Source organism: Solanum pennellii, chromosome 9, assembly GCF_001406875.1.
Source record: "Solanum pennellii chromosome 9, SPENNV200".
Taxonomy (NCBI): Eukaryota; Viridiplantae; Streptophyta; class Magnoliopsida; order Solanales; family Solanaceae; genus Solanum; species Solanum pennellii.
Genome location: NC_028645.1, coordinates 78,402,373 through 78,418,751, shown reverse-complemented (window position 1 = coordinate 78,418,751; position 16,379 = coordinate 78,402,373). Strand labels below are relative to the sequence as shown.

Here is a 16,379-nt window from a genome sequence, read left to right as displayed (position 1 = left end):
GAGGCTCACCAATCCATTATGTACACAAAATTAGGTGGGAGAATTTAACAAAGCCAACCAAACCTGGTTAGTAGTTTGGATTTTTCTATTCTATTCGTTTTAATTTATTTATATATTTTTATAGTAATTTTTTAGTTTTATTTTAAGCACGTAATATGTTTATGATCACAAAATTAAATGACATTTTATATATCTATATATTAATGTAGCAAGATTTGAATTTTTTTTTTTACTTATTAAAATTTGTATCAAATAAAAACGAAATAAAGGAATTTAAATGGTGGGAATACTTTGATCAAAGGTTTTGAATTTAAGATTAGAAATGAAAAAAAATTTCAATAGAATGAGTTTATTCCCTTTTGTAAATTTCTAAAATCAAAACAATTAGTCCATCCATTACAATAGGTTAGTTTTAGTGTTTTTTTTCATTTTTACTCCCGCTATTTCATATTAATTTTGAGGTATTTTTTATTTTTCAGATTAACTTGAGTGTTTAATTTTAACATTACTTTTTGAAGTGTTCATCCAATTTTACACTTCATTAATTAATTTTGGAACTAATAATTAATTAATATTTAATTATTTTAATTATAAACTTGATGATTAATAAGGGTAAAAATAGAAAACTATGTTCAATTTGTGTCTTAAACTTTTCTTAAAGGGTGTGAGACGCGTCAAAAATTAAATTAATATGGAATGGAGGGAGTAATAATGGTTTGATTCTGACTTTTTGTATTACACGTTTAACATTATAAGATTCAATTGATACAATCTATATATCTTAAATTAATTTAACAAGATTTAAAATACTTCTTAAATTATGATTCTATCAAAAACATCCTTTCTATTTTACATGTTTAACATTACAAGATTATAAAATATATTGATACAATCCACCTATCTTTAATTTAAAATTAAGAATATATCAAAAATAATCTCTCTATTTTCGATAGTTATTTGATTTTCTTAAATTTCATATCGATTCAAAATCAGACAAATAAATTGACTCGTAAAAATTTATCACTCTTAAATTGAAACATCCACCTCTACCAACCTCTATAAACACCTCACCCACCTAACACAACAAATAGGCAAAAAAATAAACATAGTATTATTATATTGACACCAACTTTAACAAAACCAACAAAATTCTTTGGAGGGTATTAAGCCGTCGCTTATCTTCATCTTCTTCCTCTGATTCTGTACATTTCTCACCGGAAAACTCATCAGAAATGGATCCAAAGAATCAATTTTCCGATAACTCAGAAGCCCAAACACCTCAAGAAGAACAACAGCAGACACCCATCTTACCGATAGCTTCAATTTCACTTGCTTTATCCACAATCCTTCCAACCCATTTCCTTAATCCTCCTAAAATCTCAACCCTTTTCAACAAACCAAACAAAGTCAAAATCCCGACTCAAGTTTCATCTCTTACAAATCTCTCACTTTCAGCTTCTTCTCTTCCACCTACGAATTCCAAATTCAAGTCCACTATTTCTGCTAACCCTCTTCAAAATACTCTAACTCTTAACCCTCTTCGTCCTTCTGAGCCTTCTAATGCTGCTGGGCTTCGACGAGCGTCGATTGTTTGGTTCCGTAACGATCTTCGTGTTCATGATAATGAGTGTCTTAACGCGGCTCATAATGAGTCCATGTCTGTATTGGCTGTTTACTGTTTTGACCCGAGAGATTATGGGAAATCCTCATCTGGGTTTGATAAAACTGGGCCGTATAGGGCTAGTTTTTTGATTGAATCTGTTGCTGACCTTAGGAAGAATCTACAGGCAAGAGGGTCTGATCTTGTTGTTAGAATTGGGAAGCCGGAGACTGTGTTGGTGGAATTAGCTAAAGCTGTTGGAGCTGAAGCTGTGTATGCTCATAGGGAGGTTTCACATGATGAGGTTAAAGGGGAAGATAAGATTGATGCTGTAATGAAGGATGAGGGTTTGGAGGTGAAGTATTTCTGGGGTAGTACATTGTATCATGTTGATGATTTGCCTTTTAAGTTGGAGCAAATGCCTACGAATTACGGAGGCTTTAGGGAGAAAGTGCAGGGATTGGAGGTAAGGAAGACAATTGAGGCATTGGATCAATTGAGGGGACTGCCTGCTAGAGGTGATGTGGAACCTGGGGAGATTCCTTCTTTGGTTGATTTGGGGCTCAATCCTAGTGCCACCATGGGTCAGGTATTACTTTGTTCGATCTCAAATATCGTAGAGAATTTAGGTTTATTCAGTATTGGATGAAAGTAGTTTTACCTTTGATGTTAAAGAATTTGTAATTTGACTGAAATGACATATTTGCGAGTGTTGGAATGAAACTGGTGTAAATGTAGTGTAACCGATAATAAGGATGATTCGTATAGTTGAACCCAACAAGTTTGAGATTGAGCTACACTAGTAGTCCTTTAGTTTCACGTAGTTTTCCGTTTCTTAGACACTTCATTGGAAGTGGTAGAGATGATCAAGATTCCATTTTTATACGAATGGAAGTGATTCAAGTCAGAAATAATTGATGGTTTAATTCAACATATCTCTTGTATATGTATTCTGAACATTTGTTAGATAAAACCACATGTTTTAAGTAGGTTTGGTATTTGGCGTTTGAACATCAGTAATTTAAATGATCCTTGCTCTATCGTGTAGTGTCCTTCTATAGTTGTGTGCAGTGTTCAGGAAAGCGAGGCGAAGTGATGCGAGCCTTCTACGCTTCACAGACTAGAATGAGTATGTGAGTGCTTCATCGCCTAAAGCGTGAAGCAGGGCCTTATCACTTTTTTCCGCTTCATACTTCCCTGAACACTGGTTGTGTTCACTGAATATCCAGTACATAGCTGTGACATTTTGTTGATCAATGTGTTAATGTACTTCTTATTAGGCCATCACCAACTAGGACACTACACACCAACTATAGTGCTCATAGAATAGACCGAAGAACTCTTATTTGCTAGCTTGAGAATATGTAATCTAGAAAGAACATCTTTTAGCCACGTTTGGAGGTTGATTTTTTAGTATTGCCTGTAGCACAGGCCACAGTGCATGATCACTTAAGAACTGTTGCTTGAATTTTGTAATTGCCTTACTGTATTGTAACTTTGGAACTGTTAGTTGTTTCACATCACAAACTAGTCAAACAAAGTTTATTTGTTTCAGTTACTTTGCAAACTATGGCAAACATGAACATTTCTTTATCTTTGCATAATCATTTGCATTTGCACATCATTTAGAATGACTAATGCTTCCCTTGTGGGAGGAGAGAATGAAGCACTGCAGAGACTTCAATTTTGTAGTTGCCATACTGTATTTTTCACCGACTTGAATTTTGTAATTGATGTACTGTATTTAAACTTTCGGAATAGTCAGTTGTTTAACATCACAAACTAGTCAAAAAAAGTTGATTCATTTCAGTTACTTCGCAAACTATTGTAAACATGAACATTTCTTTATCTTGGTATACTTAATCATTTGCATTTGCCAACCATTTAGAATGGAAAATCAGCTGCTAATGCTTCCCTTGTGGGAGGAGAGAATGAAGCACTGCAAAGACTTAGAAAATTTGCAGCAGAATGTCAGGCCCAACCCAGTAAGGAAAACAAGGATGGCACAACTGACAGCATATATGGTGCAAACTTTTCTTGCAAAATATCGCCTTGGTTAGCTATGGGATGTCTCTCACCCCGTTCCATGTTTGATGAATTGAAAAAGTCCACTTCAAGGTAATGTCTTGTCAATAGTTTATTTCTTATCCTGATACTAATGCCTGTGAGACCAATATCACTGGTTAACGCTACATTGGTTGTTGTGCTGCAGAACGATTTCTGCTGCCTCTGCCAAGAAAGATGGTGGTAGTGGCACTGGGCTGAACTGGCTGATGTACGAGCTGTTATGGAGGGATTTTTTCAGGTAATTTAGCATGCAACTTAGCTCCTATGACCGAGATGCTTGTTTCAGTTTCGTATAGTGTGATACTCGTTCCATCCTTTATGAAACAATTCCCGCCCTTTAGTTTTGTGTTTTCTTCTGAATCTTATTAAGCTTCTATCATATATTAAAATTATTCCTTGGATAACATTCTGTTTTCTGAATGCCAGATTCATCACCAAGAAATATAGTGCTGCAAAACAAAATAGTGTTGCTCCAGTAACTACTTGCGTAGGAGCTGCTGCTTAACGATGGTATACTCAAAAGGAGAATGAAGGTTTCCTTTTTGTATCTTGATTTATTTTTTCCGGAAGTTTAGCTGTGGAATGTTAGAGTTGGATTGAAGCATTCATCAATGATACATTTTTTCTTTTGACAATAAGTGTTGGACATAAAAGAATTTGTCGCCATTTCTAGCAAGTCGCTCTAAAATCCTTCTTATGCTAGTATTTATATACTTTGATTTCATCTGTAGTTGAAACAGGTGTGATAGCAAACATACCTGTAGTTGAATTATGTGTTCCATGTTTGAGATTACTATCCATCTTGAACCCGCGCAGAGTATCCTTGAGCATCAGATGATTTACTATTGATACGCATTTCAATGTCAACTAGTTCTACTGGATATTTGCATTGATCTCTATAGAACTACGCCCAGGAACTTTATGTACCTTCTTCGTCTCCATAACGTTTCTGATGTCCCCAGCATCTTTCCACCGACCCATCTTAGCGTAGACATTGGAGAGAAGAACATAAGCTGCACTATTTGTGGGATCTTGCTCTATTATTTTGTTGAGTGCAATCTCACATGTTTCAATATCTCCACATATCCTAGCTCCACTAAGAAGAGCTCCCCAAATAAGCCCATCTGGTTTCATAGGCATTGTATTCAGAAGATCCCACGCTTCATCGATCAAACCAGCTTTGCCATAAAGGTCAATCATACAACCATAATGCTGAACTGAAGGCGAAATACCAAACTCTTTACTCATCCTCTCAAACAGGTCCTTCCCTTGACTCACCAATCCTCCATGTACACAAGCAGAAAGAACACCTAAGAACGTGATATCATCAGGTGTTACTCCGCTATCAACCATATTTGAAAACAAACAGAGACAATCTTCCCAGTGTCCATGCTTCGCAAGACCTGAGATCATGGCACTCCAAGCCATTACATCCTTCTTCGAACCCAAATTTTCAAAAACTAATCTTGCCCGGACTATACTCCCACATTTAGCATACATCTCAATCAACGAAGTGCCAAGTACAACATTTATCTTCATCCCAAGCTTGTAAACACAAGCATGAGCCCATTTCCCATGCTCAAGTGAACCCAACTGCTCACAAGCCGCAAGCAAAATAGCCATGGTATACTCATTAGGCATAACTTCATTTTCCTTCATCATCTGATTAAACAACTCCAATGCTTCTTCACACTTACCCCACCTCACATAACCATCCAACATACTACTCCAAGACACAACATTTCTACTAGGCATTTTAACAAACAGCTCACGCGCAACACTAAGCAAACCTGCTTTCACATTCGCATTCACAATAGAATTCCACGCAGGCAAGTCCCGTTGAGACATTTCATCAAACACCTCCCGTGCAGAACCCACATCGCCACAAGCAGTGTACATACTGATTAGCGAAGTTTGGACAAATGGGTCGGATGAAAAACCAAAAACAAGAACTTGTGAGTGAATGGATCGTCCCAATTGGAGGTGTGGTGGAGAATGGACGGACTGGAGGAGAAAAGGGAAGGTGTAGTAGTCAATATGGACGCCACGGAAGCGCATTCGGAGGAAGATGGAGAGTGGGGTATGGGTGGGGCTTGAAGGTTGATGAGTTCGTTGAACATAGGCTCTGATCAGAGTATTCCAAGTGAAACAATCGACAGTTGGATGCCATAGATTGAGAGAAGGGTGCCTTAAAGATATGAGCTTTCTGGTTGATATCTTCATTTGGATTTTGAGACATCCCCAGGCGGGAAGGGTAGTTTAGCAGTGGTTTCAATGCTCAAAGCGCGAAGTTTAGCTTCGGGCGATGGATTTTGAAGTTGAAGTTTGAAAATTCGAGTACTTAAAGTTATATTTGAATATGCATGGTCAAACGTTAGCTTAATATTGTGTATCGTGAGAATCTTAAATAGGTCAGCGACCTAAAGTATCACAAGAATCTTAGTAGCTCAATTGGTTAACTAGTAAACTTTCACACGTCAGCTTAATGTTGTGTATCGCGAGAATCTTAATAGGTCAGTTACCTAAAGTATCATGAGAATCTTAGTAGCTCAATTAATTAACTATTGAACTTTCACACGTCAGCTTAATAATGTTGCGTATCGCGAGAATCTATTCAGTTACTTAAAGTATCACGAGAATCTTAATAGCTCAATTGATTAAATACTGAACTTTCACATGTCAGCTTAACGTTGTTTATTGCAAAAATCTTAATAGGTCAGTTATCTAAAGTATCACGAGAATTTTAGTAGCTCAATTGATTAACTACTGAACTTTCACATGTCAGCTTAACGTTGTTTATCGCAAAAATCTTAATAGATCAGCTATATATAGTATCATGAGAATCTAAGTAGCTGATTTGTTGTTAGTAAAGGTTCAAGTCTCACCTCGTTTCCCCTTCCCCTGCCCACATTTCAAAACAACAGAAAAATGTGGTGTCGACAGTACAGATTTTCAGGCATACAATAACATATAATTCTTCCTAGCAAGTGTAAAACTCTCTTCACTTCAAATTATTTATTGTGTTTTCATTTATGTGCCACATAAAAAGAATTAATTATGAGATATTTTATCTATTTTAATCTTACATATCTTGAGATATAAGTTTCTCCTTTTATGTATTTTAAATGGGAGGGAGGATAAGAAGGTTTAGAATCGATTCTCACCAACAACGTGAAAATCCAAATAATCAACCAACCGAGAGCTACTACCTTATAATCCCCTTTCTTGTTTCTCCTTACTAAACTTTCACCTGGCTGTTTAGCTCCCAAGCACACAAATTTAAATTACATGTGATCATCCAGAGGAGAAAGGCAATACAGATAAATTGACTTTTGCATAATTAACCCCAAAGATAAACAAACCAAAGTATCGATGTAATGTTTTCTTTTACTGATAAGCAAACTGCAAAAAAATAATCTGGAAATGAGAAGACAGGATTCATTAGTAACTCGAACATATGATATAAGGATCAAAAAGTGAAGGCCGACTAAAGAAGAAGATAAAGAGAGACATTGAATGGTCATGTTTAATCTTCTTCATCTGCTTCATTCTCAGCAATGTTGAAGTAGCGCAATTCATAAACATTCCTGTCCTTGTTGGAAGCAATCACCCTAAGCCAATCCCTGACGTTATTTTTCTTCAAGTACTTTTTGACGAGGTATTTGAGGTACCTGAATAATAGAAGTAAAGATTGTAAGTCGAGCAGTTGTTTACCTGATTTCACTACTTTTAACACTCTGTTCTTTTGGTTTTGGAGGGGTAGGAGTAGAATACATAGCAATAACTCTACATCACAAGAACTTCTTTAATCAATCGGGCATACATAATTTACCCCAAAGTAAATTGATATAATGTTTGCACATTCGCCTCTCTTTTAGACTCTCAGTTTCTCTTACAAATAGCCTTTAGAATATCACTCGAGCCTAAGATGTGTAGGTGAATGGTGAAGCTACTAGTAAATGGTTGATGTCACTTCCAAAACAAGCTTTGAAACATACAACAGATGAAACAAGAACACCAAGATGTTACGCCTTCATTTTCGTTTCAATTGTTTTTTTGTTTCTCAATGTAAATAGGATAATGCATTAGATAAACAAACAATAGAACCATATAAACTCGTCATATTCAGTATAACAATCCTGAACAGAAAAGAGTTTTTTTAAGACTTGCAGTGCAGGGAACTCTAACTAAAATAAACAGTTAAAACGACTTCCTTTTAAACCATTAGCAATCTGACTCCAGAGCTCGATTTATGAATGACTGCACTATCCAAGAAGGTATGTTTATATTCTACGGATAGTGCAGAGTCTCTACCCTCCCCAGACCCCACTTGTGGGATTACATGGGGTATGTTCACCATCCAAATAAGAAATCTTTGTAAAGCAGAGACGAGACAAAACAAAAGAGGCTATTATAAGTTAATATCAGACTTTCAATTGTGAAAATAATCAAACTCCGATGAAAGCCAACCCTGACTTCTAATTTGGGACCCAGACACAGTCGCTTAATCATAAAGCTCATAGACTCTCTGTACCATAAGTTTAGTAAAGGCTTCAACGATCATTAGAACTTAGAACACACTGCTGTTTTAGTCATTCTGTTTCTACTGATTTCCCAATGTAATTAGGATAATGTTTTTGGATAAACAAATAGTAGAACGACAAAACGAGATAAACAGTGATAAATCCAGAGTGGAACTGTACTTGAAGTCTGGGAACTTCTAATACAAAAATAAACACAAAAAAAGGAGAGAAAATGCCATAAACAGTTCATTAAAGATGTAGTAGGTCTAAAATGGTTCCTTTAACTATACTTTTGTCGGATTTAATGTTCAAATATCCAAAAAACTTAATCAAATTTGGTCTCTTAACTATATATTTATCTGATTACCAACTGAGTCAAAGCTCAATGTGTGAATGACTACACAGAACTCACTGAATAATTGAATAGGTCTACGATAAGTTACTGTCAATCGGAAAGTGTAATTGTTATCAAACTACGATGTAAGTCGACCGCAGCTAGTAATTTGGGATCTACGAGTAGAGTTTAGTTTCTAGAACCATTTTTTTTCAAATAAACACTACTGAAAATGAGGCAATAGAATCAGTACCTCTTGGAAAAAGTTGAGTTGCAGGTGACGGTGATCTTGTTCTTGTCACGAGTAACAGTAACGGAATCCCCAAGAGCACCAGCTTTTCCACCAACCTTAATCCTCTCTTGAAGGAACTTGTCAAGAGAAGCAATCTCCATGATACTGTCTTCTACTGGCTTCGAACAGTCAATGACGAAGCTCGCCCCCTTCTTCTTTCCACCCTTCACTGCTGCTGCTGCTGCTCGGCTCATCTTTACACTCTGTATTTCTCTTCTGCTGGCATTCAAATACGAAAACAAAGCAAAAATTATCAGATCTCAAGAACAAAATCTCATCGTCAGAGAAACAGAGAAGAAAAGAGTTGAAGCATACGTACAGGATGAAACTCGACTTCGACGGCCTACTGTCAGTGTATGGAAGTGGTAACTCTGTTAAATTAGGGTTTTCCTTCGTTCCTACTTGCTAAATGTGGCACCTCTCTCTAATTTGCACTTTTGGCCCTATTTTAGGTTACGTTCCTAATTTTTCTCTCTTCTAACAAAAAAAATATTATAATAATATATATATATATATATGGGACATAAATTTATATTTTTGAATCATAATAAAACAGATTCTAATCGAGTATTCCAACTATATTTCAAACAGATTCTAATCGAGTATTCCAACTATATTTCACAAGTTATGTTTCACATGACTTTTGCTCTTAAAATGTGTAGTCATTGTTGAAAGCAATGTCAAAGTAGAGCAGTTCATATCAACAAGTAGAGTGATAAATACAATTCATTCTTAATTAGATTTTCAATTTTAAAGTTATGTTCTTAAAATGTGTAGTCATTTTTGAAAGCAATGTTAAAGTAGAGCAATTCATATCAACGAGAATTGATTGTGTGTAGAGTGGTAAATACGCGTTCATTCTAAACTAGATGTTTCAAGTTTAAGTTCCGTTTAGAATATAGTCGACTTTGTTCGGAAGCGTTTTACTCTAATTGGACTTTTCAGCACAAATTCGAATTTAGTCAGCTTTACCCCCATGTGAAATTTTTCAGTACAAATTCAGATTTAGTCAGGACTTGAATGAGGATATTGAACACCAAATAAAAAATCAAAACGAGATCTTAATAGGACAATGAAGGGAGTCTCAATCGATCTTTTCGAGGAAATCATCAATCGCGCAGTGGTTAAAAGAGACACAAGAACAACAAAAGATAAACTCAATAAATTACATGTGATCATCAAGACGGAAAGGCAATACAAGAGAAATTGATGACTTGCAAAAACTTGACCCCAAAGATGAACAAACCAAAGCATCAAAGTAACGTTTTCTTTTACTGATAAGGGAACAAAAAATCAATAATCTGGAAAAAAGAAGATACAGCTCATTAATAACTCAAACAGATGATATAAGGTTCAAAATAAGAAGATAAACGGACATTGAATAGTCATGTTTAATCTTCTTCATCTGCTTCGTTCTCAGCAATGTTGAAGTAGCGCAACTCATAAACATTCCTGTCCTTGTTGGAAGCAATAACCCTAAGCCAATCCCTAACGTTGTTTTTCTTCAAGTACTTTTTGACAAGGTATTTGAGGTACCTGAAAAGTAGAAGCAAAGATTGTAAGTCAAGCTTTGTTTACTAGTCTTGAATTGCCTGAATTCACTACTTCTGACATTCTTTGGTTTTGGTGGGGGAAGAGGATTAATAGAATACAAAGCCGTAACGCAACATCACAAGAGCTTTTTTTCATTAATCGGGCATACAGAATTTGAAAAAAAAAAAAATAAGTAAATTGATATATATGTTGTACATTCGGTTCTCTTTAGACTATCAGTTTCTTCTACAAGTAGCCTTTAGACTATTACTTGAACCTAAGATACGAAGGTAAATGGTGATGCTAATAAGTGGTTGATGTCACTTCCAAACAAACTTAGAAACATATATCAAATGAAACAAGAATACCACTATAGATTCTACTCAGCTGCATCAAACATATTTTTAAAAGATCAAGAATTTCTTGAGCCTAAGAAAAAATACATGTAAATAAGCTTTACAAGCCCTGAAGATGTTTCAGTTAGAAGAGCATCTATAATGATCATTAATATCAAGTACCTATCTTTTTTTTTTTGAGTAACTAAACTTGCTTACATATCAATTACCTATCTCTTTCAAGTTACAAACAACTTAATACATATTAATTCTTCCAAGCCTATTTCACATGTAATATGACATAATCCAAGTGTATTATTCTGTGTGATTATGGATGTAAAAGATGAAATCAACAAAATTGCACTTGAGGCAAACTAATGGACACAAGTGAAAGGCTAGGTTACAGTCTAATCGGTTGCACCAACAACTGCCTACTTAAGAATCTACTTCACTGAGAAGTGGGTGATGCTAAATAATCTAGCTAATGCCCACTGACAATCTGAACATAATTTCAGGAAGATCTGTGAGGATCATAATTATTATATAACATTATGCACATACCCGATTCATGTTACGAATATTTTTTTAGATGAAGTAAGTAATTGCATCAAGAAGATGCAAGCAAAAAAATTACAGCAAAAGAAAAATCTGCTCCTGTACAAGAATTTACTAAATAACTAAAGAGTAGACATAGTCCAAAAAATGTAACAGTGGTTACAGGGGTCTGGTTGAACCTGCTATATAAGAAGACCAAACAGTTGGATTTACGAATAATTACAAAATATTACGCCACCATTTTTGTTCTGTTGTTTCTTTGCTTCTCAATGTAAATAGGATAATGCATTAGATAAACAGAAGTAGAATGACATAAGCCCATCATCTTCAGTGTAATAACTCCAGAATAGAAGGGCTTATTTTTTAGACTTGCAGTGCAGGGCACTCAAACTAAAATAAACAGCAAAAAGGACCTCTTTTGAGAACCATTGGTAATCTACTCTAGAGCTTAAAATATAAATGAATGCACTATTCCAAATAAGAGCTCTTGGTAAAGCAGAAACAAGCCATGATAAAAGAGGCTATGATAAGTTAATTTCAATCTGTCAGTTGTGAAAATAATCCAAGTACGATAAAAGCCAACCCCGATTTCTAATCTTGGACGTTGAAGTGTAGAGCTCATAGACTATCTGTTCCATAAGTTCAGCAAGAGCTACACAGATAATTAGGATACCTAGTTCAAGATACAAATGATTACCTAGAAGATATTACGCTGCTGTTTTAGTTCTTCTATTTCTCCTTATTTCTCAATGTAAATAGAATGACATAACACAAACACACAATCATCATCACTATTGATAACTAAAATAAACTGCAAAAAGAAACCTTTTTAACCCATTATCAACTTAGTCAAAGCTCAATGCGTGAATGACTACACTATTCCAAATAAAACAACTCCTTGCAAAGCATAGCACACCCCTAATACTCGAATAGGGTTACGATAAGTTACAATCAATCTGTCAGTGTAAACATTATCAAACTTCGATGGAAGTCGACCCACACGAAGTTTTTACGATCAATTTTTTCAAATAAACCCAATTAAAAATGAGGCAAAAACCCAAATTAAGCGAAATGAGGAATGGAAATATAGTACTAGTCAGTACCTCTTGGAAAAAGTGGAGTTGCAAGTGACGGTGATTTTGTTCTTATCACGAGTGACAGTAACGGAATCTCCAAGTGCACCAGCTTTTCCACCAACCTTAATTCTCTCTTGAAGGAACTTGTCAAGAGAAGCAATCTCCATAATACTGTCCTCCACTGGCTTCGAACAGTCAATGACGAAGCTTGCCCCCTTCTTCTTCCCGCCCTTCACTGCTGCTGCTGCTCGGCTCATCTTTACGCTCTTGATTTCTCTTCTGCTGCTATTCAAATACTGAAAACAAAACAAAAATCGTCAGATCTCAAACACAAAGTTCATGCTCATCGCCGGAGAAAAAGTTGGAGAATACGTACGGGAGAAATTCGACGGCGGCCGACTGTGAGTGTATGGAAGTGGATGATTATATTTAATTAGGGTTTTCCTCGTTCCTCTTCCTATTTGACCCGTCGCCCCGACCCAAAACAAATATTACCCGTTTCATATTTTTGAGTTATAGGCCAATAGCACTTGTGATGATGCGGGAACTAGCGGGTGCTATTATTTGGGTGCGCATAGGGTAAATATTATATTTCAATAACTTGTGAATATACATAAGAGGTACTAATAAGTTTGGTGTGACGAATTCGACCCAGAAGGTAAGCTTCTTGATTTCGCTATAATAAGACGTTGCGAACTTAAGATATTCACCAATAGCATTTTTGACTCTGATTATTTTAATTTTTGATCCGTGTAAAATTGGATTAAATATTTCATGTTTAAAGGAAGAAATATTCTAATGATAATATATATAAAAAATTATCATGACAATATGTACGTAAAATTATCATATTTATTAATTATTCTACTATTTAATTCGGAAATGAATTAATAAAATTGGTAGCCACGGATTAAAATTTAATGGACTCTGTAAGTTTAAAGACGATTAAAAAAAAAGTTCTTTTTATCATATAAACCTGTTAATAATTTCTTTTATAAGTAATTTAGTCTCTCCGAATACATAGTTGATCTTAGCAAATAATCACCTATTCAAGAGATTGGTAATTTGATATCACAATGATTTTATTAGGTATTTAATTTAATTAAGACTTTTTATAACTCTAAATTTAACTCCTATTAATTTAAACAATAACTTCTTAACTTTATTTAAGTGGGGAGAATGAAAATTCAATATTTAATTTAAAGGTCAAATAAATAAAAATGAATGAAGTATTTCCTAATTTTTTTTCTCTAAAAAATAGAAATGAGATGTGAACAAAAAAAATTCACTTTCCTTCAAAATTAATGGGCCTCAAGAATTAAAAGGCCCGTTTGAATCACTCTACGGCCCATCCTAAAGAACTGAAGAAAAGTCTTGTATATCCTGCGAAAAATCAAACGAGGAAGGATAAATGAATCGAGATTTTTATATTCTAGCGAATTCAGATTTTCTAGAATATGATTACATCACTTAAAAAAGAAGAAACGTGTATTAAGTGAGAATCTGTACGTAATTATCTTGATAAATAACTTAATATTCAAGTGTACTATTTAGTCTTTTTATAGCATGAGTGTCAACAGATAATATTATATAATACATATCAAAAAAAGATATACATAAAATGCATAATTTAAATGGAGAAATCATGGGTTCACATACCCCGTATTTTCGCCTATAAATTCGATCCAGCCTACTACAAATTTAAAAAATTGTAATTATTTTATAAATTTTATAGTGTTCTTTCTTTTGATTTGAGTTGATGAATGAGGTTTTCAATCGTTAATTTGTAGTTGAATTTGACATATGAACTTTAGAGATTATTGACAAGTCAAGGCAAAATAAATTGAGTTTATATTTTTTGAATTGTATTTATTATATTTTAATTTGTTAAGTTATCTAATAATTAATTCACTAAATAAAATATTAGAAATAAAATGTATTTCACTCAGTTGGTCTTGCGTGCACATGTGTTCAAAATATACGTTTTTTCTTTTTTAAGCTTTTTATTTGATCGGTAATTAAACTTACGTATCTATATTTTTTTTTATAAAAAACATGTGAAATTTATGAAAGAGCTATTAAATTATATATTTTTTAAAATGAACAAAAAGTCCGATAATAATAACATATTTAGTAAAAATTATTCAGTATAAGCCTAAAAAGGGTAAAGTATTTACTAATCTTATTATTATTATGATATTATCTTATAAAAGTAGAGAGGTTGTTTTTTCGAAAGAGTTGGCTCAATTGCATCAAATTAAATCCAATCAAAATAAAAGAAAAATAAAATCTAGCCCGTAACTAAAAAAAGAGTGTAAAGTCTACAAGAAAGAAACAATAACAACAACAAAATAGTGCGATAGTCAGAACATAATTAATACACAAGAACTAAAAGTGTACGATTAGTACTACGACAAACACTACCAAACCTTAAACCTATGCACAACAAGGCAACACTTTAACCTGACTAACCTTCTACCCTAATACTTAACCTCCGCCGATTTCGATCTAAAGTTATACATGTCTTCAATAATATGAAGTTATATCACGTCATGTAAAATCACCTTTTTTCATTTATTCTTCGATCCTTGCATTACCCTCTATGTACCCCCTCTCGTACTTCCTCATGAAAACATCAGCACATCTTCTTTGCATGTGTCAAAATCATCTTAGTGTCATTTTCTTAATCATATTCGTTATAAAAGTTATTTTCAATCTCCTTTAAATAATTTCATTTTAAATTTTAGCAATCCTAATATACTAACCCATACAAGCTTGGACACATTACGGGTCAGGTCGGGCTAGCCCATTTTTGGTGTGGGCCAGAAAACGGCCGGCTCAATCCACAAGTACGTGTGGTACATGCTTGCCGGATCAGCTCACTTTTTTTTAAAAAAATATATTATTTTTAAAATTATCAAATTAAATTATAAATTATAATTTAAAAATATATCATAAATATCGACAAAACATTATTACATGATGTTAATGTTACTACTTTTTAATCAAATTCACAATTAAAATTATTTTAAAATACTTATCAAGTTTTCTTTCAAGTAAAAATATAAATATCTAAAAATAGAAATATTATTCTAATTGTTTTGAGTTTGGACTCTCTTTAATTTTAAATTTTAATATTATATTATATTTTAAATTAATTTTTATTGGTCCACGAGCTGGCTCTACCGATATTTCTCAAGACCCACAAATCAGCAGGCTTGTTCAGGCCGGGCTAAAAAGTCCTTTTCCCAAATAGGTTCCAAAAATTGTATTCCAGCTCTAATAAATTCCGAGTTAGGTCAGACCAACCCAACAAACCTAGCCCATATTAATGGCTCTGCTCAATATCTTTTATCTCCACAATATATATATTCTAAACTTATGAGTATAAACATTTTTTTTTTTTTTAAAGGGGTGTCCGGTGGAATGGAATGCACATGGGGAAATGGCTAAATTAGTTGATGTCGCATATTAAATGGATAAGCAAAAGAATGGGCAAAATTAATAGATAAAATTAAATATACAAAACATTGGGATTCGTGATAAAGATGGGAAAGGGAAATTGGAGGAAGATGCACGCATTTTTTTCAGCCCTCCTTAGATCATCATAAAATTTTGTGATATATAAGGTCATTAAAATAAATTTATTTTTTAGATTTTTACTTTTTATCAAAGAAATTTATATACACCAAAAGATCTTTAATTACAAAAGGGACAATGTGTTCACCATATCGCATATTTTGATAATAATTTATTTTCAATATAAATACAATTTATATATTTTTGATATACTATTATTTAGATGCACATAGAATAAAAATTTTACTCTTATTCAATAACTCACAGTGCGATGAATTCAACATAAAAGACAAATTTTTTGCTTTCGATAACAAAAAAATTCTAACTTGAGACCTTCAACATAAAAATCTGAAACCTAAATAACTGAGCCACCAAAAAATTATATTTTCAATAATTCTAGTAAAAAATAACTAAAGGAAAAAAAAGAAGATGTCCATTCTATATACGTTGGACATCCAAGACACAAAGAAAACAAATATGTCCAT

The 16,379-nt window shown here is 33.8% G+C and overlaps 4 protein-coding genes across 5 annotated transcripts; 1 reads left to right on the top strand and 3 right to left on the bottom strand.

Moving 5' to 3' along the window:
* Window positions 1–1,021: 1,021 nt before the first annotated feature.
* On the top strand, window positions 1,022–4,439 carry LOC107030989 (blue-light photoreceptor PHR2). Its single transcript, XM_015232192.2, has 4 exons — window positions 1,022–2,189; window positions 3,489–3,718; window positions 3,813–3,905; window positions 4,094–4,439. Exons 1-4 carry the CDS (start codon window positions 1,233–1,235, stop codon window positions 4,170–4,172), a joined length of 1,359 nt encoding a protein of 452 aa, XP_015087678.1. The 5' UTR covers window positions 1,022–1,232; the 3' UTR covers window positions 4,173–4,439.
* On the bottom strand, window positions 4,091–6,048 carry LOC107030990 (pentatricopeptide repeat-containing protein At3g62890). The gene has a single exon (XM_015232193.2). The coding sequence runs from the start codon at window positions 5,888–5,890 to the stop codon at window positions 4,541–4,543; it is 1,350 nt and encodes a 449-aa protein (XP_015087679.1). The 5' UTR covers window positions 5,891–6,048; the 3' UTR covers window positions 4,091–4,540.
* Window positions 6,049–6,982: 934 nt separating this feature from the next.
* LOC107030991 (60S ribosomal protein L22-3-like) lies at window positions 6,983–9,296 on the bottom strand. 2 transcript variants are annotated; one of them, XM_015232194.2, is made up of 3 exons: window positions 9,136–9,296; window positions 8,778–9,035; window positions 6,983–7,338 (listed from the first exon to the last, which is right to left on the bottom strand). In XM_015232194.2, the coding sequence occupies exons 2-3, from the start codon at window positions 9,008–9,010 to the stop codon at window positions 7,194–7,196; spliced, it is 378 nt and encodes a 125-aa protein (XP_015087680.1). In that variant the 5' UTR covers window positions 9,011–9,035; window positions 9,136–9,296; the 3' UTR covers window positions 6,983–7,193. The 2 variants fall into 2 exon arrangements, with proteins under 2 accessions (XP_015087680.1, XP_015087681.1); XM_015232195.2 differs by having other exon boundaries at window positions 8,778–9,032; window positions 9,136–9,294.
* Window positions 9,297–9,961: 665 nt separating this feature from the next.
* LOC107030988 (60S ribosomal protein L22-2) lies at window positions 9,962–12,846 on the bottom strand. Its single transcript, XM_015232191.2, has 3 exons — window positions 12,692–12,846; window positions 12,343–12,611; window positions 9,962–10,352 (listed from the first exon to the last, which is right to left on the bottom strand). The coding sequence occupies exons 2-3, from the start codon at window positions 12,570–12,572 to the stop codon at window positions 10,208–10,210; spliced, it is 375 nt and encodes a 124-aa protein (XP_015087677.1). The 5' UTR covers window positions 12,573–12,611; window positions 12,692–12,846; the 3' UTR covers window positions 9,962–10,207.
* Between the last annotated feature and the right edge of the window lie 3,533 nt (window positions 12,847–16,379).

Coding starts and splice junctions, on each gene's coding strand:
- LOC107030990 (XM_015232193.2), bottom strand. CDS start 5,890: ATGAAGATATCAACCAGAAAGCTCATATCTTTAAGGCACCCTTCTCTC.
- LOC107030989 (XM_015232192.2), top strand. CDS start 1,233: ATGGATCCAAAGAATCAATTTTCCGATAACTCAGAAGCCCAAACACCT. Junction 2,190..3,488: donor CTAGTGCCACCATGGGTCAG/GTATTACTTTGT, acceptor CCAACCATTTAG/AATGGAAAATCAGCTGCTAA. Junction 3,906..4,093: donor TTATGGAGGGATTTTTTCAG/GTAATTTAGCAT, acceptor TCTGAATGCCAG/ATTCATCACCAAGAAATATA.
- LOC107030988 (XM_015232191.2), bottom strand. CDS start 12,572: ATGAGCCGAGCAGCAGCAGCAGTGAAGGGCGGGAAGAAGAAGGGGGCA. Junction 10,353..12,342: donor AACTCCACTTTTTCCAAGAG/GTACTGACTAGT, acceptor TCTACTTTTCAG/GTACCTCAAATACCTTGTCA.
- LOC107030991 (XM_015232194.2), bottom strand. CDS start 9,010: ATGAGCCGAGCAGCAGCAGCAGCAGTGAAGGGTGGAAAGAAGAAGGGG. Junction 7,339..8,777: donor AACTCAACTTTTTCCAAGAG/GTACTGATTCTA, acceptor TCTATTATTCAG/GTACCTCAAATACCTCGTCA.